A 21,701-nucleotide genomic window follows, 5' to 3' on the forward strand; every position below is an offset into this window, starting at 1 on the left:
CCGAGCCCCCGCGCGACCGCCCCCCAGAGCTCCGAGGTGAACTGGGGGCCGCGGTCATACGAGATGTCCGAGGGGGCGCCGAACCGGGCAACCCAGGTGGCGATGAACGCCTGCGCGACGTCCGCCGCCACCGTCGCTGCCAAAGGCACGGCCTCCCGCCACCGGGTGGTGCGGTCCACCATGGTGAGGACGTGGGTGAAACCCCGCGAGGGGGGCAGAGGTCCCACCAAGTCCACGTGAACGTGGTCGAACCGACGTTCGGGCACAGTAAACGGGGCCAACGGGGCCTGGGTGTGGCGGTGCACCTTCGCGCGCTGGCACGCGAGGCACGTCCTGGTCCAATTGCGGACGGTCTTCCGGAGGCCATGCCAGACGAACTTGTCGGCGACCAGCCTCTGGGAGGCCTTCATGCCCGGGTGGGACAGGCCGTGGATGGCGTCAAAAAACCCGGCGCTGCCAGCCCGCGGGCACGATGGGGCGAGGCCGGCCGAGGGAGACGTCGCACAAGAGGGCCGTGCCCGCGCCGTCGAACGGCACCTCGGTGACGCGGAGGCCCGTGACCGCGGTCCGCAAGGCCTGGACGTCGGGGTCGGCGGTCTGGTCCGCCGCCATCCAGGCATAGTCGATCCCGAGGTGGACCGCGTGGGCGACGGAATGGGAAAGGCAATCCACCACCGGGTTGTCCTTCCCCGCGACGTGCCGGATGTCCGTCGTGTACTCGGACACGGCCGAGAGGTGACGCTGCTGCCGGGCCGACCACGGCTCGGCGACCTTGGCCATCGCAAAGACCAGGGGCTTGTGGTCGACGAAGGCCATGAACGAACGACCCTCGAGCAGATGGCGGAAATGCCAGACCGCCAGGTGAAGCCCGAGGAGCTCGCGGTCGAAGGTACTGTACCGCCGTTCGTAGGGGCGGAGCTGCCGGCTGAAAAACGCCAGCGGCTGCCAAGCTCCCTTCACCCATTGCTCGTGCACCGCGCCCACCGCGTAGTCCGACGCGCCGGTGGTGAGGGCGATCGGTGCATCGGGCGCCGGGTGCGCGAGCATGGTGGCATTAGCCAAGGCGAGCTTCGCGCCCGCGAATGCCGCATCCATTGGCTCGGTCCAAGCAACGTCACCTTTGCCCGGCTTCCCCCGGAGGGCCTCGTGCAGGGGGCGCAGGAGCTGGGCGATGCGGGGCAGGAACCGGTGATAAAAGTTCACCATGCCCAGGAACTCCTGGAGCCCCTTGATCGTGCGGGGGCGCGGAAACCCCATGACCGCCTCCACCTTGGCCGGTAAGGGGATGGCCCCGTGCCTGGTGACGCGGTGCCCCAAAAAGTCGATTTCGGCGACGCCGAACCGGCACTTGGCGGGGTTGATGATCAGGCCATGCTGGCCCAGGCGTTCGAAGATGGCGGAGGTGCTCCTCACGGGACGCGCTTGCGACGAGGATGTCGTCCAGGTAGACGTAAACGAAATCCAAGTCGCGCAAGACGCTGTCCATCAGCCGCTGGAACGCCTGAGCCGCATTCTTCAACCCACAGGGCATCCGGAGAAACTCGAAGAGGCCGAATGGTGTAATGACGGCCGTCTTCGGTAAGTCCTCCGGCCTGACGGGGACCTGGTGGTAGCCGCGGATGAGGTCCACCTTGGAAAAGAGGGACATTTTCGCCAACCGGGCGGAAAAGTCCTGGATGTGAGGGACCGGGTAGCGGTCGGGGGTGGTAGCATCGTTGAGGCGGCGGTAGTCCCCGCACGGCCGCCATCCCCCGCCGGGCTTCAGCACGATGTGCAGCGGCGATGCCCAAGCGCTCTTGGAGCGCCGCACGATGCCCAGCCGCTCCAGCGTAGCGAACTCCGCTTTCGCCACCGCGAGCTTCGTCGGCTCGAGGCAAAATGCCCGGGCATAGACCGGTGGCCCGACGGTGGGGATGTGATGCTCCACCCCGTGCTTGACGTCCACCGCTGAGAAGGTGGGCCGCGTGAGGGCCGGGAAACTGGCGAGGAGGCGGGTAAAGTCATCCGCTGCCGGAAGCATACAAACCAAACTCGCCGGGACGGAACCGTTTAGCAAGCCGCTTGGTGAGCCGCTCGGTGAGCTGCTCAGTGAGCCGCTCAATGAGCTGCTCAGCGAACAAGCGAGCGAGCTAAAGGTTTCGGCCTGGACGAGCCGTCTGTGCTTTACGTCGACGAGCAACCCATTTGCACATAGGAAGTCCACACCGAGCAATGCCATGGGCATGCTGGCTGTTATGAACGTCCATTGAAAGCGCTGCCCTACAAACCGCAGGGAGAGGCAGCGCTTCCCGAATGTGCGTATGGGTGTACCGTTGGCTGCAAGCAATGCGGGGCCCCGGCCCGCGGTTCGCTTGTCGGACGTGTGGGCTGGGATGACGCTTACCTGCGCTCCTGTATCGCAGAGGAAGTGGCGCCCGGACAAGGTGTCCGTGATGAATAAGAGGCTGCCGGAATTGCCGACGCTCAGGGCCGCTACCGAGCGTCGGCTCGGTCGTTTCCCGACTTGCCAAACGAGCACGGCGGGCAACACTTCTTAGCCTTGTGGCCGAACCTGGCGTGGAAACGGCACCAGGCTTGCGGCGGGAGCGGCGGAGGCCGCGGCTTTCGCCGCTGCAGTTGTGGTGGGCGGGGCATGGCGGCGGCCACGAGGTGTGCATCAGCCTCAGGATCCACGAGGTGTGCAGCCGCATCAGCCTCGGGATCCACGACGGCCGCACCGAAGCTCGCCCGCGTGTCACAAGCCACGAAAAACTTGTCGGCCTCGACGGCCAGAGCGCGGGGTTCCCCTATGTTGGAACCGGCCAACGTGAGGCATACCTGTGCCGGTGGCTGGCGTAGAAAAAGCGCCCGGAATAAAAAATCCGGGGCTTTGTCACCCAGCAACGACAGCATGTAGTCCATCCGTACCGATGGTCGTGTGTCGCCGAGTTCGGAAAGGTCCAGGAGGCCGTCCGCCCGTTCGAACTCCGTGAGGCCGAACGTGGCGATGAGGAGACGTTTGAGCGCCCTGTACTTGTGCTCCGCCGGTGGGTGCCGCAGGATGGACACGACTCGGGCGGCCGTGCCGGGCCCGAGGGCGGCGATCACGTGATAGTAACGCGTCTCGTCCGCCGTTATTCCTCGAAGCTGGAACTGTGCTTCGGCCTGCACGAACCATACCTCGGCCTGTGCTTCCCAAAACTCAGGGAGCTTTACCGCGACCGCGTTGCTGGCCATGGCGCGTTCTGTGGTCAGCGACGGCTGAACCAAAAGGGGTCACCAGTGAAGCGTGGTGCTACGCACGCAACTTGTTTGCCAAAGAAGGTAAGCCACAATGCGTAGGGTCAAAAGAGTCTTTATTGTAAAGCTCAAACTGTAGCACTGACTCGCTCGGGGCTGCGAGCCCCGTGTATATCCCGAGGCCACGCCTACCCCTCGGGCGTGGCCGACACCCTCTTGGTGCGCGGAATGATGCCACCGCGCCAGCGAGCCATCATGTCCGCCACACAATCTTATTTTGATGTAGCTATGTAATGGACACCACGCTATGGTCCGAAGGTCCGATAGGCCATGGGGCATACCATTAAAATCCACTTTTTCGTGCAACAGGAATGGGGATTACTTGATTTATTCATGAAAATCAGCAAAATATTCGTTCCATTCGATATAATAATGTCCCCAATAAATATACCTGCACATTAAAATACAAATAAAGAAAGAATTTCGATAAAAAAATCAGGTTTAAAATTCGCGGACAAGGTTGTTCACGTGATAAATTCAGCGAATGAGCGCTCCAGAGACGTCAGGTGCCGTAATTGGCCAATCACGCAGCTCATACTAAGCTCCGTTCAATAGCTGACAAACCAAGATGGCGACGCCCATTGCTTCGGCAGTGACAGGAAAACCTGTTCAATTTTCGTCCAAATTTTGCGTGATGCATGTTGTCCATAAAACTAAAAGCAATTTCATTCAATTCAATGATAAAAACTGGGCCCGCTTTGTTGAATTTGCGAGTAAATGGTTGCTCTATGACTGTAAAGAACGCGATTTACTGGCCGACTGTGCGGTAAAGCTGGGGCTTGATTTTGCCGATACACAATCCTGCATTGAAGCCAAACCAGAAAATCCCAACATTGGCTACCATTATGATTGTTCACGTCGCTTTTGTGACATCAGTAAAGTGAACAGGCTGAAGGAGAAAAAGACCGAAACATCTACATCTCATGGTAAGTTAATATGATTATGTAGTAATTTTTTTAGTAAGCTTTAAGTTTAGCCAAAAGTTTCAATTGTTCTGCAAACATAGACATGATCATGATGATAGAATCTGATCGTGATGATAGAATTCACATTACATTGCCATATATCATGATCAAATAAATCATCATGCTTGATTCAAGCAAGTTAGTAACAAGTTCCGGAAGATTTGGAGTTGGCCTTAGAAGAGTAGTATCTTCAAATTCAATTGACAAATGTACAGCAGACTCAGCAAGTCATGCATGATGAAATGTACATTTTATGATTTTGTTTATCTATTTCAAGACTACAATTTATAATACAAATCGTACTATTGCAAGCATGCTCTTTTACTTTAGTAATAGTATCATGATATGTGGGGATATTGTGGTTTATGTCATCAGGCTCATGTCACACCTCATTACAGTTTTTAGGATCCACAAAGAATTAAGAAATAATTTTGTACATGATTGTAGACTACACATTTTTACTAAATTGTACGGTAGGTACTTCTTACTGTCCTGTAAATGATGGTAATAAAAAGTATGTTTACCTTGTCGGAGAAGTTGTTAAAAAAACGATGATTTGATATTTGTTACTAAAAAAGACAGATGTTTGCAAAATTTTAAACTCTATAATTATCTATCTATAATTCCAGTAATCTCTGTGTGTGTGTGTGTGTGTGTGTGTCTGTGTGTCTGTGTGTTTGTTTGTCTGTGACCGCTGTTTCTCGACAACCACGGGTCCGATATACTTGAAACTTGCCAGGTATATTGCTGGGGACCCGAGGATGTGCCTTTTCAAGGTTTCATATTAATCGGAGAAGTAGTTACCGAGCTATGTCCAAAAAACGATTCAACCAATCAGAGAGCAGCGAGCTATCACGTGTGCCGAACGTGGCGAACAGACTCTGCCTCGGACGGCACATTTGAGAGCGTATTCATTTATTTCACGTTGGCAAACTATGTTGGCGCTATGTTGGCGTTAAACTATGTTTTAAAACTAATTAAAACTAATTTGCGATTCATCGTAACTGCGATATGCGACCTTCCGGACAGTCAAATGAGGACGTCACTTCCGGACTTACGGATAGTCATAGTGACGACGTACTGATGCTGAACGTGGCGAGCAGACGCTGTAAGGTACGATCGATTGTAGTACACGTTTATAATAACTCTGCCGATACAGGCCCGATTAACTGCAGCGCCATCCGAGCTGCGGCGTCGGGACGATACATTCATTGTACGGTCACATCACGCACTTACGGGCACGCCCATGGGCCCATGGGCACGCCCATGCATGCATGGGCGAAGACATTTTTTTTTTTTTTTTTGGCAAGGAACGGGCACCCACGTACGGGCACGTCCTAGTAAACAATAAACACATGTTGAGTTTATTTTTATTTTGTATTTTTGTTTTGTTGTTTTTTTGCGCGGTGGTCATGGTCATTAATATTTTTACTAGCAAAGCGTGTACAAATGTATAACAAGGGATGCACCAATAGATTCTTGGGGGGGGGGGGGGGGGGGACATGGAAGTTTTTTGAAGAAAAAAAACGTCACCTACTATTGAGGCAAAAAAGAAAATTTACTCACTGATCTGAGTAGAAAAACAACAACTGAATATCAATGAAATACATTAGATATGAAAAAACACTTTGCCGTCTTGGTGGCGGAAAAAAAACCCCACTTTGTTTTTAACAGTTCCCGAGAAATCCTTGAAGACGTCGGAGCTATCGACAATTAAAAAAAATAACATGTGGACTTTGTTCTAAACAGTTTCTCAAAAAATCCTGGAAGACGGCGGAGCTATCGACAATTTTTTGTGCACAGTGTGCATGTATACTTTTAAGGTGCAAATGTTTACTTGCACAGTTACTTTGAGTGTGACCGCTATTTTGTCAATGCATGGATGATGCTGCCGGCTTTATTTGGGGCAAATACCAACGTGAGATGGCACAAGTTTTTATTGTTGCATCAAATTGCACGTTCCATCCCATGATATCCTAAAGGCCAAACAAAAATATAATTGTTGTATTATATATATATTTAAATATATTGTCAGAAAAAATTGGGTATACAAGTAACTGGAAGAAAAAAAATGAAAACAATTGTGTATATTTATGTTTAGACAATAATTCAATGGTTGGTAGGTAGGAAGAAAATAAATACATGTTTCATATTTGTTGAAAAAAAGTTAAATTCTAATCACTCAAAATTTGTTTCTTCCTTCTGTTTAATGCAGATGCCGGGACAGACATGAACGAACTTGACGATGGTCCAGTTGTAGTTAGTGAAAGCAGTGGAGAGCCCAGCAGAAAGAGAATGTTGCGTTCCTCAGATGCAAACAGCAGCCAAAGAGATTGGAGCAGGCGACATATGTTTCCTGAAGAGTGCATTTTCTGCCATAGCAACCAATACAAGCGCAGTCACATCTCAGGAAAGAGGTCAATGGTAAGGCTAGTAAAATGTGAACTCATCAGTGGAGGTCAACTTCTAAAGGCTGCAAAAGCAAAAGAGGATGTACAAATGCTGCATCAAATAGAAGGGGAGGACTTGGTTGCCAGGGAGCTTCAGTACCATCATGGCTGCTACAAGAACTACACAAGATTTTTGAGTAAACCTGGCAAGCCATTGACCCCAGTTCAAAATGGCTATATTGATGCTTTTGACAAATTCAGCCAAAACACCATCAGAAAGCGTCTAATTATAGGCAAAGAAATTCTTACATTGAGTAAACTCAATAAGATATTTATCCGCGCCATTAAAGATGTCAGCGGCATCGATGCACCATATCGAACATGGCATCTGAAGACGCGACTACAGAAAAGCTTTCCACAGTTAGTCTTCATCAAAGCCAAAAGTAGAAACATGAGTGACATTGTGTTTAGTGAGTGTCTATCAGCAGAAGATTTGGCCGAGGACTTGGTAGACGATACAGCAGGGAGTTTAACAGATGACAGCACAGATAATGAAGAGGAGAGTATACCAACTGTTTCAGAAACCAAAGTACCACCCACAAATGACGACTTACGCATGCTGTATAGCGCTGCACTTATCATAAAGGCTGCTGTCTCCAATAAGCCATCTTCACCACCACCATGGCCACCTACTTCTGACGACCTAACAGAAGATAAAGTAAAGGCAAAGGTTCCTTTTCAACTGAACTGATCATAGAAGGTAGAAGTGAGAAGTTAATTTTAAAAAAGTAAAATAAAAATGATTTATTTGCGGCACAACATGTGTTTCAGCTGCGGCGGACCATATTTTCAGATTGGATTCATTTTCAACTTATCGCTATGACTATCTAGATACAAAAATATCATGTTTATTGGTGTATTTTAGTGAAAAGGAGGTCTAGAAACAATATCACAATCAATTTTTTTCATTTTACTCCTCAAACTATCCAGAAATAAAAGAAAATGCAGTAACGTATAGTTGATGAATATATATTTACTTGCATTTTCATCAAGTGCGCGTTAAAAATTAATGAGCACCCCTGGTGTCTGGGGACATGGTGTTTCTTGTTCAGGAGCACATCCCCAACCCATCTATAGCAATTTTAAGTAATCCCCTGCGTTGTTGCACGAAATTGTCAAATTGAGCACATTTTAGCCCTATGCCCCATGGCCTACGATGGTCCGAACGGTTGAATTCGAAAAATCATAGGGCCTTCAAAAAATAGTTCAAAGGCCCAATGGCCGAATTCAACCGTTTCGGTTTTGTAGTTTGAAGTATGTTGTGGAAATGCGAGACTTTAAATGGTAGAAAGCCTACCATTTAAAGCCATGGAGGAGGAGTAGAAGGGAGAGAAGAAGAAGAAGAAGTGGCTATGAGCACAGCGCATGCGCGTTACGGTAACACGTGGAGAGATGGCGGCTCATGTCGTATGGCCTCGGCCGTGCGCGTTTTCTCCTGGAGCCGCTCCTTATTTCGCCGTTGCCTCGGCGGACGGTCGTTTGAATGTGTGGGAGGCGACCAGTGGTTCCCTGCGGCAAGAATTCGTGCCCAGCTCCCATCTGAGTGCCACGTGCACGTGTCTGGCATGGGCGCCCATTAGGAAAGGCTCGGTCAGTTGTTTGGTCTCAAAGACACCGGCAATGTCGGTCCGTGTCCGCGCCGGGTAAACGGGTTTGGTTAATGTGTGTGCTGTTTTGTCTTAACAACCTTTCCGGCCCGTTACCTTCCGAAGGAAACGCCGCAACGGAAGAAGCGTAAATCCGAGACCGTGGAGCGGACAGCGGAGCTGGACCTGTTAGCTCTGGGCACAGCTACCGGCGCCGTTCTGCTCTACAGTGTGGTGCGCGGGAAGCTGCATTGCAAACTGGTGAGAATAACTCTACCTTCGGCAGGTGTGGTGGTGAGTGCTCAGCATCACCATATAATGGTGGTGCTGGTGGGTGCTCACTGGTGGGGTGGTGGGTGCTCACTGGTGGGGTGGTGGGTGCTCACTGGTGGGGTGGTGGGTGCTCACTGGTGGGGTGGTGGGTGCTCACTGGTGGGGTGGTGGGTGGTGCTCACTGGTGGGGTGGTGGGTGGTGCTCATTGGTGGGGTGGTGGGTGGTGCTCACTGGTGGGGTGGTGTGGTGCTCACTGGTGGGGTGGTGTGGTGCTCACTGGTGGGGTGGTGTGCTCACTGGTGGGGTGGTGTGGTGCTCACTGGTGGGTGCTCACTGGCGGGGTGGTGGGTGCTCACTGGCGGGGTGGTGGGTGCTCACTGGCGGGGTGGTGGGTGGTGCTCACTGGTGGGGTGGTGCTCACTGGTGGGGTGGTGTGGTGCTCACTGGTGGGGTGGTGTGGTGCTCACTGGTGGGGTGGTGTGCTCACTGGTGGGGTGGTGTGGTGCTCACTGGTGGGTGCTCACTGGCGGGGTGGTGGGTGCTCACTGGCGGGGTGGTGGGTGCTCACTGGCGGGGTGGTGGGTGCTCACTGGCGGGGTGGTGGGTGCTCACTGGCGGGGTGGTGGGTGCTCACTGGCGGGGTGGTGGGTGCTCACTGGCGGGGTGGTGGGTGCTTACTGGTGGGGGGGGGGGGGGGCTCACTGGTTGGTTCTGGGTGCTCACTGGTGGGGTGCTGTGCTGGGTGCTCACTGGTGGGGTGCTGTGCTGGGTGCTCACTGGTGGGTTGCTGTGCTGGGTGCTCACTGGTGGGGTGCTGTGCTGGGTGCTCACTGGTGGGGTGCTGTGCTGGGTGCTCACTGGTGGGTTGCTGTGCTGGGTGCTCACTGGTGGGGTGCTGTGCTGGGTGCTCACTGGTGGGGTGCTGTGCTGGGTGCTCACTGGTGCTGTGCTGGGTGCTCACCGGTGGGGTGCTGTGCTGGGTGCTCACCGGTGGGGTGCTGTGCTGGGTGCTTACTGGTGGGGTGGTGGGTGCCCACTGGTGGGGTGGTGGGTGCCCACTGGTGGGGTGGTGGGTGCCCACTGGTGGGGTGCTGGGTGCTTACTGGTGGGTTGGCTGCTCACTGGTGGGTGCTGGGTGCTCGCTGGTGGGGTGCTGTGCTGGGTGCTCACTGGTGGGGTGCTGGGTGCTCACGGGTGGGATGTTGAGTGCTCACCAACAAAACATGATGTTGAGGTGTTGTGCTCACTGATGGGGTGGTGGGTGCTCACCAACGACACATGATGGTGGGTTTGTGGTTACACACTGGTGGTGCTGATGGCTGCTCACTGTTGGTGTAAGCTGCCCATCACGTGATGAACTGTTGTTGTTCATATCTGAACCCCCCATGTGATTTGAGGACCCCTGATTCAAATCCCCATGTAACATATGTTTATCCATTCTTTGCTAATGTCGTTGTCATTCATGAAAAAGTACCCATTTTATTTATTTTATTTTATTTTATTTACTTATTTGTACACCAACTCCAGGGTCATGGAAGAGTAGGAAGGTAACATGACCAAGGAAAGAAAGGCAGCGGATAGACAGTGGAGCATTAGGCGGACATAGCAGGCATGGGAAAGAAAGAAAATAGAGGGGAGTAATGTGGTGTCCTATGATTTAGAGACCTTGGTTAGGGGAGGGTTAATGGGGTTGGCCAAGATCATGGGTATGCATGGAGGATAACGTTGTATGGTGGTGCCCTGCCACCTCAAATTTATCATATAAGCATTTGCTCGTAAATGGTTGGCGACAAACGAGGCAAGCTACATGCTCCCCCCACATTCCCCCTCAAACCCCTCCTCCCACCACCTCCCGAGTCCCCCTTTTCCTGTAAGTGACACACATTGCTGTGCTGCTTCACGTGCAGGTATCCATAGTGGGATGTTCCAGGTGTAAAATGCTTGCACCTGCATTTGACAACCGATATTATATGATGTACGTTTGTGCAAATAAATATATTTTGTAATTTCTTTGACGTTCACGATTATCTAGTTTTAAGAAATGTCCTTTTTATTACTGTTACGGTCATTCTAGGATAAAATTCCATGGCAGTATTGTCCATAAATCTTGATATCGAGCGAGGTGTATAATCCCCATCCAAAGAACTTGGATGCAGGAGGAGGCCATTTGGTCCATCCCATCTACACCTATGCTTTATGAATATGCCATTTTTTAAGGCATGCATTTATCGTGGTGACATGTTCATGCTTTCAACTGGCTATAACTGTGGTGCATCACCACTACTACCAAGGATGGACTAAGTTTGTAGTCATCAGCTACTAGGAGCAACCAAGTCTAATGAGCTTCTGCAGCCCATTGGTGGTGCATTGGAGTTTTCCTTCTCCTAATCTTGCTCCAATATGGTTAACCTACAAGACAGTGAGGAGAGGAGAGGGGGGGAGGGGGGGGGGGGGGTGGTGGTGGTGGAGTTTTTTTATTTTATTTATTTATTAAATAATTATAATGGCTTCTCTTACTCACCAGAAGATTGCATCATTGGTTATTTGAAGGATTTTTAAGGATGACCATTCCAACAGTTAACTAACTTCACCAATCCCAATCACCGTTAGATTGTCTCCGACTGCTTACGCAGCTAACCCTCGTCTCTGAGGGTCATTCCACTATCCGTAATCTTTGGATGTGGGTGGTTGTGATGGTCTATCCTCTCCCCCCTTCCCCCCCCTATCCCTCCCCCCCCCCCCTCCGTGTTCTCTCATTAAAACACCTCTTCCACCAAGCCATTTGATTCCACTCCTAACCTGCCATTAATTTGATTGTTGTCCACGGAACTAGCCCTATCCTTACCATTTTACCTATTTTCACCTGTGGGAGAGGTAAGTTGAGATGTAGTGCAAGAGAAAAATAGAGCTGGAACAGGAACATCAGAGTTTTATTATGACCCCATGCGTGTAGCACAAAACGGGGTTAAGCATTTGTTGCACTGTCTGTCCATCAGTCTATTTCTTTGACTGAGAAACTATTTGATTTGAATTTTATATTTTGAACACTGAAGATTGAACATCAATCGGAACATGAACCTGCAGTTTGGCAGTACGTTGGCTCTGAATTTGGCAAATTGTGCGGAGTCTCGGCTTGAGTGTGCATGTGCACAGTGCGATAGAGCAATTGCTTGTCTGTTTGCCTGGTACTCAAAACAACAACACAACAACATGCATTTTAAGGCCATTTTCCCTGCTAGAGCGGGGGCTAGCCTTGCGGTCCCCATGGCAATCTTCTCCATTTTGCCCTATTTTCTGCATCTCTCCTTGTTAACCCCCTTGCCCGCATTTCGTCTTCCACCATCTTTAGCCAAGTCTTTCTCGGTCTTCCCCGTCCTCTACTTCCTTCTACATTCATTTCCATCACTCTTCTCAACCAGTCACTTTCATCCTTCCTCAACACATGACCAAACCATCTCAACCTGTTCCTCTTCACAGCATCAATCACAGGCTCTATTCCCATCATCTTTCGCAATTCATCATTTGTCTTCCTCTCTCTCAACGATACTCCGCACATCCACCGAACCATTCGCATTTCCACCCTTTCCAGCCTTCGTTGCTGCTCTACGTTCATTACCCATGTCTCGCTCCCGTAAATCATAACACTTCTCACACATGCAGCATACACCTTTCCCTTCAGCTTCAACGACACTCCCGTCCTCGTCAGCACGCCACTCAGTTCCCAAAACTTCTTCCATGCACATCTCACTCGAGCAACCGTTGCCGAGTCTGATCCACGTTCTCCATTCAGCATGTCTCCGAGGTAACAAAATGTTTTCACACCTTCCAGCTTCACGCCGTCTCCAAGATCCAACTCAACATTTCCTCCATCTGCTGCTCCCTCTGTGCACACCTTACATTTGTATGTAGCTGCCACACTGGTTAAAGACCCTCTCGGACCACTACATTTTTGATGAACCCACTCAGCGCACGTTATACATTGAATGGAGTTCACTCCGACACCCTTCCTGCACACAGCACATGGCCACTTCCCAGTTCTTCCCACCTCACCACATGCCGCTTGCTCAAACGAAATAGAAAATCATTCTAAACAGGAAATGTACTATTTTAGGGACGTCGTGAAGGACAAACAACAGGCACTAAGAAGTAATGTAATGTGTTAAATACCATGGTGTAAAGGAGGGTGCATCAGCGGTGGCAAACTTCCGTTTCATTGATGGGTTTTTTTTTCTCCAGGCTCTAAAAGGTTTATTTTATTTCAATTGAATTATATATAAATATAACCAAAAACCTTCACTTTAGTAGTACTTGGGCAAAAGTTTACTCTGCCTCGACCAATCAAATTTTCTGTGCACTCTGTGGGTGGAATAACAACGAAATTCAGATAAAAATGGTGGCGCCTCGGGATTCCTCCACAGAGCTTAGTCCAAAAGATGTTTGTTTAAGTGGTTTTTTTCTTTGGTTTTTTTTTCTCAAAGATCGCTCCAAAGTCGTCAGATTCTTTGAGAGGAGTTGGTAGTAGGTCAGCTCTGGACTGTTCAGTTTGAGCTGTTGGCTTTGTATGGTTGCCATCGCGCTTGTTATTCAAAGTCAATATAGATTGTGCTTGGACATGCAAAGCATGAGTTTAAAAGACTCTTTCCATGTCCTTTTTCTCAAGACTTCATGAGGTATCGTGTTCTATGAAATCTGTAATATCTCCACCACCGAAGGTGGACGGAGGTTATGTTTTCACCCCTGTCTGTTTGTCTTTGTCTGTGAACAGGATATCTCAAAAAGTTGTGGACGGACTCTGACGACACTTGGTGGACAGGTTGGGTGTGTGACACTTGTTAAAGATATTCGTTATCATGCTTACCTGCTCTGTCGCACCCTCAATACTTTCAGATGCATATTATCTGTCCATGGAGCTTTATCTTCTTTTGAATTTCCTCACTTTCTTTACTTCCTCCATTCCTACCTGAAACTTTTCCAAAAGCCTTTCTTCACCTTGTAGGATAGTCTCAAGTGCTGGCAATACCTCTGACTATTCTTATGTAACTGCCAAAATATTGGTTCATGAGTTATCAAGTGACCACTATATTCGTCATGTGTGTGCGTCTGTCTGTCTGTGTGTCTGTCTGTCCGTCCGCAGCATAACTACCTGATGATATCATCCGATCTTGATGAAACTTGGGTGGGAGGTTGATATCATGATCTAGTTGTGTCCTGCCTAGAGTGGGCGTATCGCGCCCATTGTGGGCGGAGCCACGCCCGAAAAAGATGTCTTTTTAGGGGGTAATCGAGCTCAAGCTACATCTTCTCGGAGGGAGTTGGTGGAATCTTACACGGGTTTCGGTATTTGGTTAGGCCAATATCATGTGTCTAGCCCCACGGAGCTCGATTTTTCATTATCGCCCCAAGGTCAAGGTCACAAGGTCACAAAATTTAGAAAAGTCGATTTTTGATGGTTGTATTACATTGTTTGCTTCCTGATAGGGTGAAATGTCGTACATGATCTTATATTATCACATACGTCATGAAATACAAGTTTTCCAACAAATTCCAGAATCTTCGACCTTTGACCTTTGAAGGTCACAAAGGTCAAATTTTCAAAGTTGTGGGAATCTAACCGAATTTTTGGTATTGTGTAGCTAACTAACCTCATAACTGATTATACATTATTTTCTATCATTTCAAGGTCAGTAACCTTCGTTTTGACCTTTGAAGGTCACAAAGGTCAAATTTTCAAAGTTGTTGGAATCGAACCGAATTTTCAGTATTGTGTAGCTAACTAACCTCATAACTGATTATATATTATTTACTATCTCATTTCAAGGTCAGTAACCTTCGTTTTGACATTTCAAGGTCACAAAGTTCAAATTTTCAAAGTTGTCGGAATCTAACCAAATTTTCGGTATTGTGTGGTAACTAGTCTCATAACAGATAATACATTCCTATTTATATATTTTCAATGTCGGTTTTGACCTTTGTCATTGAATACCGCTTGCTCATTAAGTCTCCTGACTTGTAATAACATTAAGTTTGCCAACTTACTTTCATCACTACCCAATATCCCAGTTTGATTCCTGAATGGGCCGACAGTTGTCGTAACCTGCTCTTTAGCCAAACATGTACCTAAAGATGTTTTTCTTAGACTGTATTTTGTTTGATATTCTTCTCCATATCCTTCTCATCGTATTTTTCTTTGCCTAGGTATTTTCTTAACCAGCTTCTGTTTACTCCAACCTATACTGCTGAGTCCGACTACAGTCTTTTTCTTTTATACCTAACAATAGGGGTACCTGGTGTTGCCCGGTGCTGTTCCAATCCTGTTGGCATTTTGAAGAAACCAAATTTTCTATTTTTTGCTGGGGGCTAAAACACCAAGGCTGACAGGATGGCCGAGAGGTGCGCACACTCGCCTCTAAGCTGTCCATCCTGGGTTCGAATCCCAACCCAGCTATAAACTGTCAGTTCGGTGTTTCACAAGCAGGGTGATTCATCAATGTGTGTGCTGTCCCTTGGATTGATGTTAAACTGGGAGTCCTGTCTGCCAGCATGTGTTGGTGGACGTTAAATATCCCATGGTGTCGTTCGCAAAGAGTAGGCAAGTATCACCAGCACCATGGCCAAATTTCAAATTCCTGCAAATGTCAGGCCTGGCCAGCCGGTTCGTGAAGACTTTCGCCAAGCTTCCCCCGACCAACCCCACAAGGTGGGATAATAGTGACCTTTAAAGAAGAAGAAAAAAGTGGGGGCCTAAAACAGCTCTCTTCACCCACTAAGGAACATGGTTGGGATCATTTAATATTACTTTTCACATAGCTACAAAACAAAGGCTCACATTCTCAACTATAGAGCATTAAAAAAAAAATCCACCTTTTTTTTTTATCCAAAATGTTCAAATTTATTTTTGCCTAAAATGCTCCTTAGCACTCGCTGATGAATATTGGAAAGTTTGACAAAGATCCGTTTGGCCATCTCTGAGAAAAATGTGAACACACAGACCGAAAGGCACACAAATGGCTCTCTTATAGCGGGATATCTCAAAAAGTTATGGATGAATTTGGACGAAACTTGGAGGACAGGTTGTGTGTGTGTGACCAGGAAGAATCGATTCAATTTTGGTGAAGATCCAGATCTGACTAGGATAATTTTTAAGTGATTCTTCACCATTGTGTGATATGGCCAACCAGGTGGAGGTTTGCTCTCCACTGAGTGGCGTTCGTTATTTATTATAGATAAATGCCTTCTGCTTATCCTTAAATGTATTCTTTACCTCCTTGTTCAAGCACTTTGGTCTTTTTCTGCTTCTAGCTTTATACCGCATTGAAACCACCGTTTAGAGGCCATTTTTCCCCGCAAAGCGGGGGTTGGCCTTTTCGGGGACCGTGGTAGTTGTTGTTTTTTGGTCCCCTTTTTGAAGCAATGTTTTACGGCCGGATGCCCTTCCTGACGCCAACCCTTTTTGCCGCCTTCAACGACAAACAGGGAATTACCAGTGAACTGGTACTCAATTATACCTCATTGTACCTCATACTCATTATACCAGCTTTATACCTCATTGGATAATAGTTATTCCCATGAAGCCATTAACCTGCCTTAGGGTTGTGTTCTTACTGATGCATTGTATTGTGGGTGTGGTACAAATATAGTGATGAGATAGATTTCTCAAAAAAATGCTTGTACAAAAGTTTTCTTTGGCGTTTTTGAGTGAAATTTGGTAACAACTATTCTATGCATTTTGAGTATGCTGATTATGAAAATTGCCGCTACCAAGAGAAATGTAAAAATTTGAAACTAGCAACCGAAATTGCCAGCTTAGCAAATGTTGATTTTGTGCTGAGAAAATTGAGTACATGAAGCAGTATATTTATCTGTTTTTTCTTTATGCCTCCGCCGACATTACGTTTTCGGGTTGCGCCTCCGACTGTCTGTCCGTCCATCCGTGATAGGTTTTTGTTGCCACGATAACTTGATAACAGCTGAAGAAATCCAAGTCAAACTTTGTCCAATATGTATAATGATGTAAAATAAATGGATTTGATTACAGGGTCAAGAGGTCAATGGTCAGAATCTGTAATTTAGGTTTTCGTTACCGCGATAACTTAAGAACAGCTGAAGAGAACCAATTCAAACTTGATGCAAGTATGTGTACTGATGTAAAAATAAATGGATTAGATTGCACGAGGAGGTCAAAGGTCAGAAGTCTCAATAGGTAAAAATTCAGTTACTGCATTAACTTGTGAACCAGTAATGGGATTTTGACAAAACTTGGTACTGTATAAGCATGTATTATGATGCAAAGATGAACTCATTAGATTTTGGCATCAAAGGTTAGAGGTCATGTCGGGTAAAAATGTGATGCTCGAGAACATCTGAAGGGATTTGAATCAAACTTGGTACAAGTTTGTGTAATGATGTAATAATGTGGGCGGAGGCATATCGGTCAACCGACGTCATGATGTCGAAGCGTTCTGTTCTAGTTTCCCATCGATTTGACATCAGCTGTTTCTTTCAATCCATGTGAGTGCAAGCACCTGAAGATGGTGAATGTAAAATAATGTTACTGTAAGTATATTTGGCTGTAAACACAGAAACCTGCACACGTGAGGTTGGGTTCAGCAGGCTTTCTTTAGGTAGAAAACATTGCATTAAGGGATGTGGAATTCCAGGTGAGCATCAGGACCTGCAGTCCTATCGTCATGATGTACTGCAAACAGCAGTTGGGTCTCATGACATGAGATGGCCAACCTCTGCGTTCAATAAAAGGGATTTATGGGAGAGGTGGGATTGGACCCACCCACAAAATATGTATTAGCTCTCTTATCCAAAACTTCACAAACAATTTTGATTACACTCGGTTACAAGCTTCATATCTGATGTGTATTGACCATCAAAATTTGTGCTCAATAAGGGTGTCTACGGGGGTTTCTCCCCCACCCCCTCCAAAAAAATAGGTATTTACTATTTTCTCTGAAACTACACACACTATTTCAATTAAACTTCATCACAACCTTCATTGCCCATGATGTACCAAAGTTTGTTCATGGCATTAGAATATCAGGGTCTGTGGGGGAAGGAGGGTGGGGGTGGGGGTTGAGTGACTGTTGCTCTTGATCCAGGTGAGCATCAGGACCTGCAGTCCTATTTTTGCTTGGTTCGTTTGGGTGATCCCCAAAAAGTTAGACATAGAAAAATTTAACTCCCGTAGTAATTCTTGGGGGAAATGCCAGGGGCATAGTAAAGGCCCCTTTATATGGTATGTGGCAAACTATAGAAAAGAAAGGACTTTCCATAGCTTGTAGAAAATGCCAAACAATAGAAAAGAAGAGACATGCAAAAGTTCTCGTGTGCATGCCGGACTACCCTTGTGTTCTTAGGGGGAACCAAGTAATGCTCTAGAAAGTTCATATAAAGGGACATGCACATGAGATTTTTTGCATGTCTCTTCTTTTCTATTGTTTGGCATTTTATACAAGCTATGGAAAGTCCCTTCTTTTCTATAGTTTGCCACATGGTACATACCATATAAAGGGGCCGTTTCTATGTCCCTGGAATATTTCCCAAGAATGTATGTATACATGTGTAATGCACATGCATTTATCGTCTAAATAATTTAGTTTGCCCATGGAGACACAATAATAGCTGGCATGCATTAGCTATATGTTCAGGCTCACAAGAAGTGGAGTGTTGGCTGCACAATCACGATTGTACACTCAGGGCCAGTTTTCTTATCTTTTCTGGTATCCCAGGAAACGATGAAAACGGAACAATACTTCTGGGTGACAAGATCTATTTGAATGTCCTACTGCCACACAGCTGTCCAAGGCTGACAAAATTGAGTGGTATCATTCACCAACATACAGTCGTGGCCAAAAATATTGGCACCCTTGCACTTTTTTCAGATAATGCACCATTTCTTCCAGAAAATAGTTGAAATAAAAAAATATTTTGGTATCCACCTATGTATTTATTTGGTTTGCAGTGGAACAAAACAAAAAAAAGCTGAAAAAATTATGAAATCCTAGCTTATTCCACACACAAATCCTAAAAAGGCCCAGACAATATCATTGGCACCTTTTAGAAGTTGTCAGAAATAATTAGATTTCAAACAGGTGATTCTCCTTTACTTTTGAATTGAACTCGCCTGTAGTGAGTTGCAGGTGTCTGCAATATAAAGATCACTCATCCAACCAGTTTGAATAGAGAAAGGGGGTCATTCTGCTGTTTTGTGTCACTGTGTGTAATGCAATGAGCATGGAGAAAAGAAAGAAAATCAGAGAATTGTCTGAGGTCAGACACAAGATTGTAGCCAAGCATGGACAGTCTCAAGGCTACAGGTCCATCTCCAGAGACCTTGATGTTCCTGTGTCCACCATACGCAATGTTATCAGGAAAAAGTAAGGCCCATGGCACAGTAGCCAACCTCCCTGGGCGTGGCTGCAAGAGAACTTGATCGAAGATTGCAGCGAAGGATTGTTCGAATGGTGGAGAAAGCATCTTGATCAACTGCCAAACAGATTCAAGCTGACCTTCAGACACGAGGTATGACAGTTTCAACTCGCACCATACGTCACCAACTGAATGAAAGGGGGTTCTATGGTAGGAGGATCCCACTGCTGAGAAGACACATAAGAGAGTTTGACTGGAGTTTGCCAAAACACACCTGAACAAGCCAAAATCCTTCTGGGAAAATGTCCTGTGGACAGATTAGACCAAATTAGAGCTTTTTGGTAAAGCACATCATCTCTATGTTTACAAAAAAATAAAATGAAGCCTTCAAAGAAAAGAACACCTTCCCTACAGTCAAACATGGAGGAGGTTCAGTGATGTTTTGGGGTTGCTGTGCTGCCTCTGGCACCGAGTACCTTGAACACCTGTGGGGAGATCTGAAAACAGCAGTTGGGAGAAGGCACCCTTCAAATCTAGGAGAACTGGAGCAGTTTTCACAAGAAGAGTGAGACAAACCACCAGTAGAGAGGTGTAGGAAGCTCATTCACAGCTATAGGAAGTACTTGACTGCAGTTATTTTGTCCATAGACTGTGCTACCAAATATTAAGTCTTGGGTGTCAATAATTTTTTCAATGCTATTTCTTTTTATTTTCTGATTTAAAAGGATATATTAAGTTCTGAATCAAAAACAAAGGTTCGGTAATAACAGTGAAATAAAGAATTGTGGAGATCAAATACTTTGGGCCAATATTTGAAATTGTGAGTTATTTGAAAAAAAAATGCAAGGGTGCCAATATTTTTGGCCACGACTGTAAGACATGCTTCCTTGACCAATGCGTCTGCGTATACAAAGTTGCATGACCTGATGGCATCAATGACCCAAGGTTAAAACATTATGCTTAAATTTTACAGATGAAAATAGTTCGGTAACCTTAGAGATAATTTGCTATAATTATCTATTTTTATGCTGATTTAGTTTTTTGGGATAAGGGTTTTGATTGACCTGAAACTTTAAAAATGCAGATTGGTGGCTTGGGTTTGCAATGTTCCCTGCTTTAAAGAGGGAGGGAGATTTCCAACTTTTGACTGAACATACCCAGCAGTCAGAACCCAAAATTTGACATGAATGAATGAATGATCGTTTTAAGGCCATTTTTCCCCGCTAGAGTGGGGGTTAGCCTTGCGGGCCCCATGGCAATCATGGTTCCCTGTTTGAGGCAATGTTTTTTTTATGGCCAGATGCCCTTCCTGACGCAAACCCTTGGTCGTCTCTTACGATGCGCAGGGATACGGTGTACCTATTCTAAATCGGGGTACACACCGGGATCATTCATCCCAGCAAGCTGGTACTCAATTTGCCGACCTCGGAAGGATGACAGGCTGAGTCAACTCCCCTGGCGTTAATTCAGCGATCGACCAGGATTCGAACTCAGGATCCTCGGATCCCAAGCCTGCACCCTAACCGCTAAGCCAACACCAGGCTCATTTATGGGATTATATTTGGTGGCCAGCGTTATCCCTCCCCCTGAGGTGTAACCCCTCTGGGGTTAAATACAGCTTAATAATGTTGGATTTCATAGTTGATTCTTAATGAATCATTACCAACTTTTATTTTAAATTGCCTGATGGTGTGTCTTTCTCAAAACTCATATCATCTAATCTAATACAAGTTGTGTGTGCACCTCATTACCTCTTCAATATAACAAAATATGCAACAAAATGGTACAAAGTACATGTCAAAAGCACGAGCCATAGTACATAGTATAGCTGTGTGAATCATTCCTCAAGTGTGATATTTTGTCTAATTTGTTTTCCTTTTCTGTGTGAAAAAAATATCAACATTTGATTTGTGCAGTGTTTCATCTGCAGCTTTGGGTGTATTCCAACATGTTAGCTAAGTGTCCTGTGGTTTGAATGTGATTCATTCTGATGTGTGATATTCGGGCTTATTTGAGGACTGTAAGTGAATTCGATTGACAAGGTTAGTGACTTTGAGATAGCAGTGCTTTGTTAACTGATTGGTCTTTTTGCAGTACATTGAATGTAATGTCATGGTACAGTGCCTTCAGAAAGTATTCACACCCTTTGACTTTTTTCCCATTTTGTTGTGTTTCAGCCTGAATTAAAAATTGATTCAATTCAGATTGTCACTGATCTACACATTTACCCCATAATGTCAGAGTGGATATATATATATATATTTTTTTAACAAAATAATTAAAAATGAAAAGCTGAAATGTCTTGTCAATAGGTATTCAACCTCTGCCATCACACCAAATTGAGTGCAGACGCATCCAATTTCCTTTGATCATCCTTGAGATGTCTCTACATCTTGATTGGAGTCCACCTGTGGCCATTTCCAATAATTGGATATGATTTGGAAAGAAACATCTTTTTTATTAGCTCCCACAGTTGACAGTGCATGTCAGAGCAGACACTTTACCACAGCGTCAAAGGAACTGTCCGTATAATGCTGAGATAGAATTGTGGGGAAGCAGATGTGCAAAGCTGATGCAGACATACCTAAGAAGACTCAAAGCTGTAATTGCTGTCAAAGGTACTTCTACAAAGGTATTTACTCATGGGGTTGAATATTTATGTAAATAGGATATTTCTGTATTCATTTTTAATTGTTTTGTAAAAAAATTCAAAAAAATAATAATTCCACTTTGATATTATGGGGTATTATGTGTAGATCAGTGACAAAAA

General features: G+C 46.5%; 1 protein-coding gene across 2 annotated transcripts in view; it reads left to right on the forward strand.

The window, feature by feature from the left end:
• The first annotated feature begins 8,052 nt into the window (after window positions 1–8,052).
• WDR43 (WD repeat domain 43) overlaps window positions 8,053–21,701 on the forward strand; it is a 118,459-nt gene continuing 104,810 nt past the window's right edge. The window contains exons 1-2 of one of the 2 annotated variants that reach the window (XM_068132612.2): window positions 8,053–8,284; window positions 8,407–8,541. In XM_068132612.2, coding sequence (XP_067988713.2) covers window positions 8,060–8,284; window positions 8,407–8,541 — 360 coding nt within the window. In that variant the 5' untranslated portion in view covers window positions 8,053–8,059. The remainder of the gene's footprint in view (window positions 8,285–8,406; window positions 8,542–21,701) is intronic. The other variant, XM_068132621.2, reaches the window with a different exon arrangement.

The sequence above is a fragment of the Myxine glutinosa genome, chromosome 1 (assembly GCF_964187855.1).
Source record: "Myxine glutinosa chromosome 1, kmMyxGlut1.1, whole genome shotgun sequence".
Lineage (NCBI taxonomy): Eukaryota > Metazoa > Chordata > Myxini > Myxiniformes > Myxinidae > Myxine > Myxine glutinosa.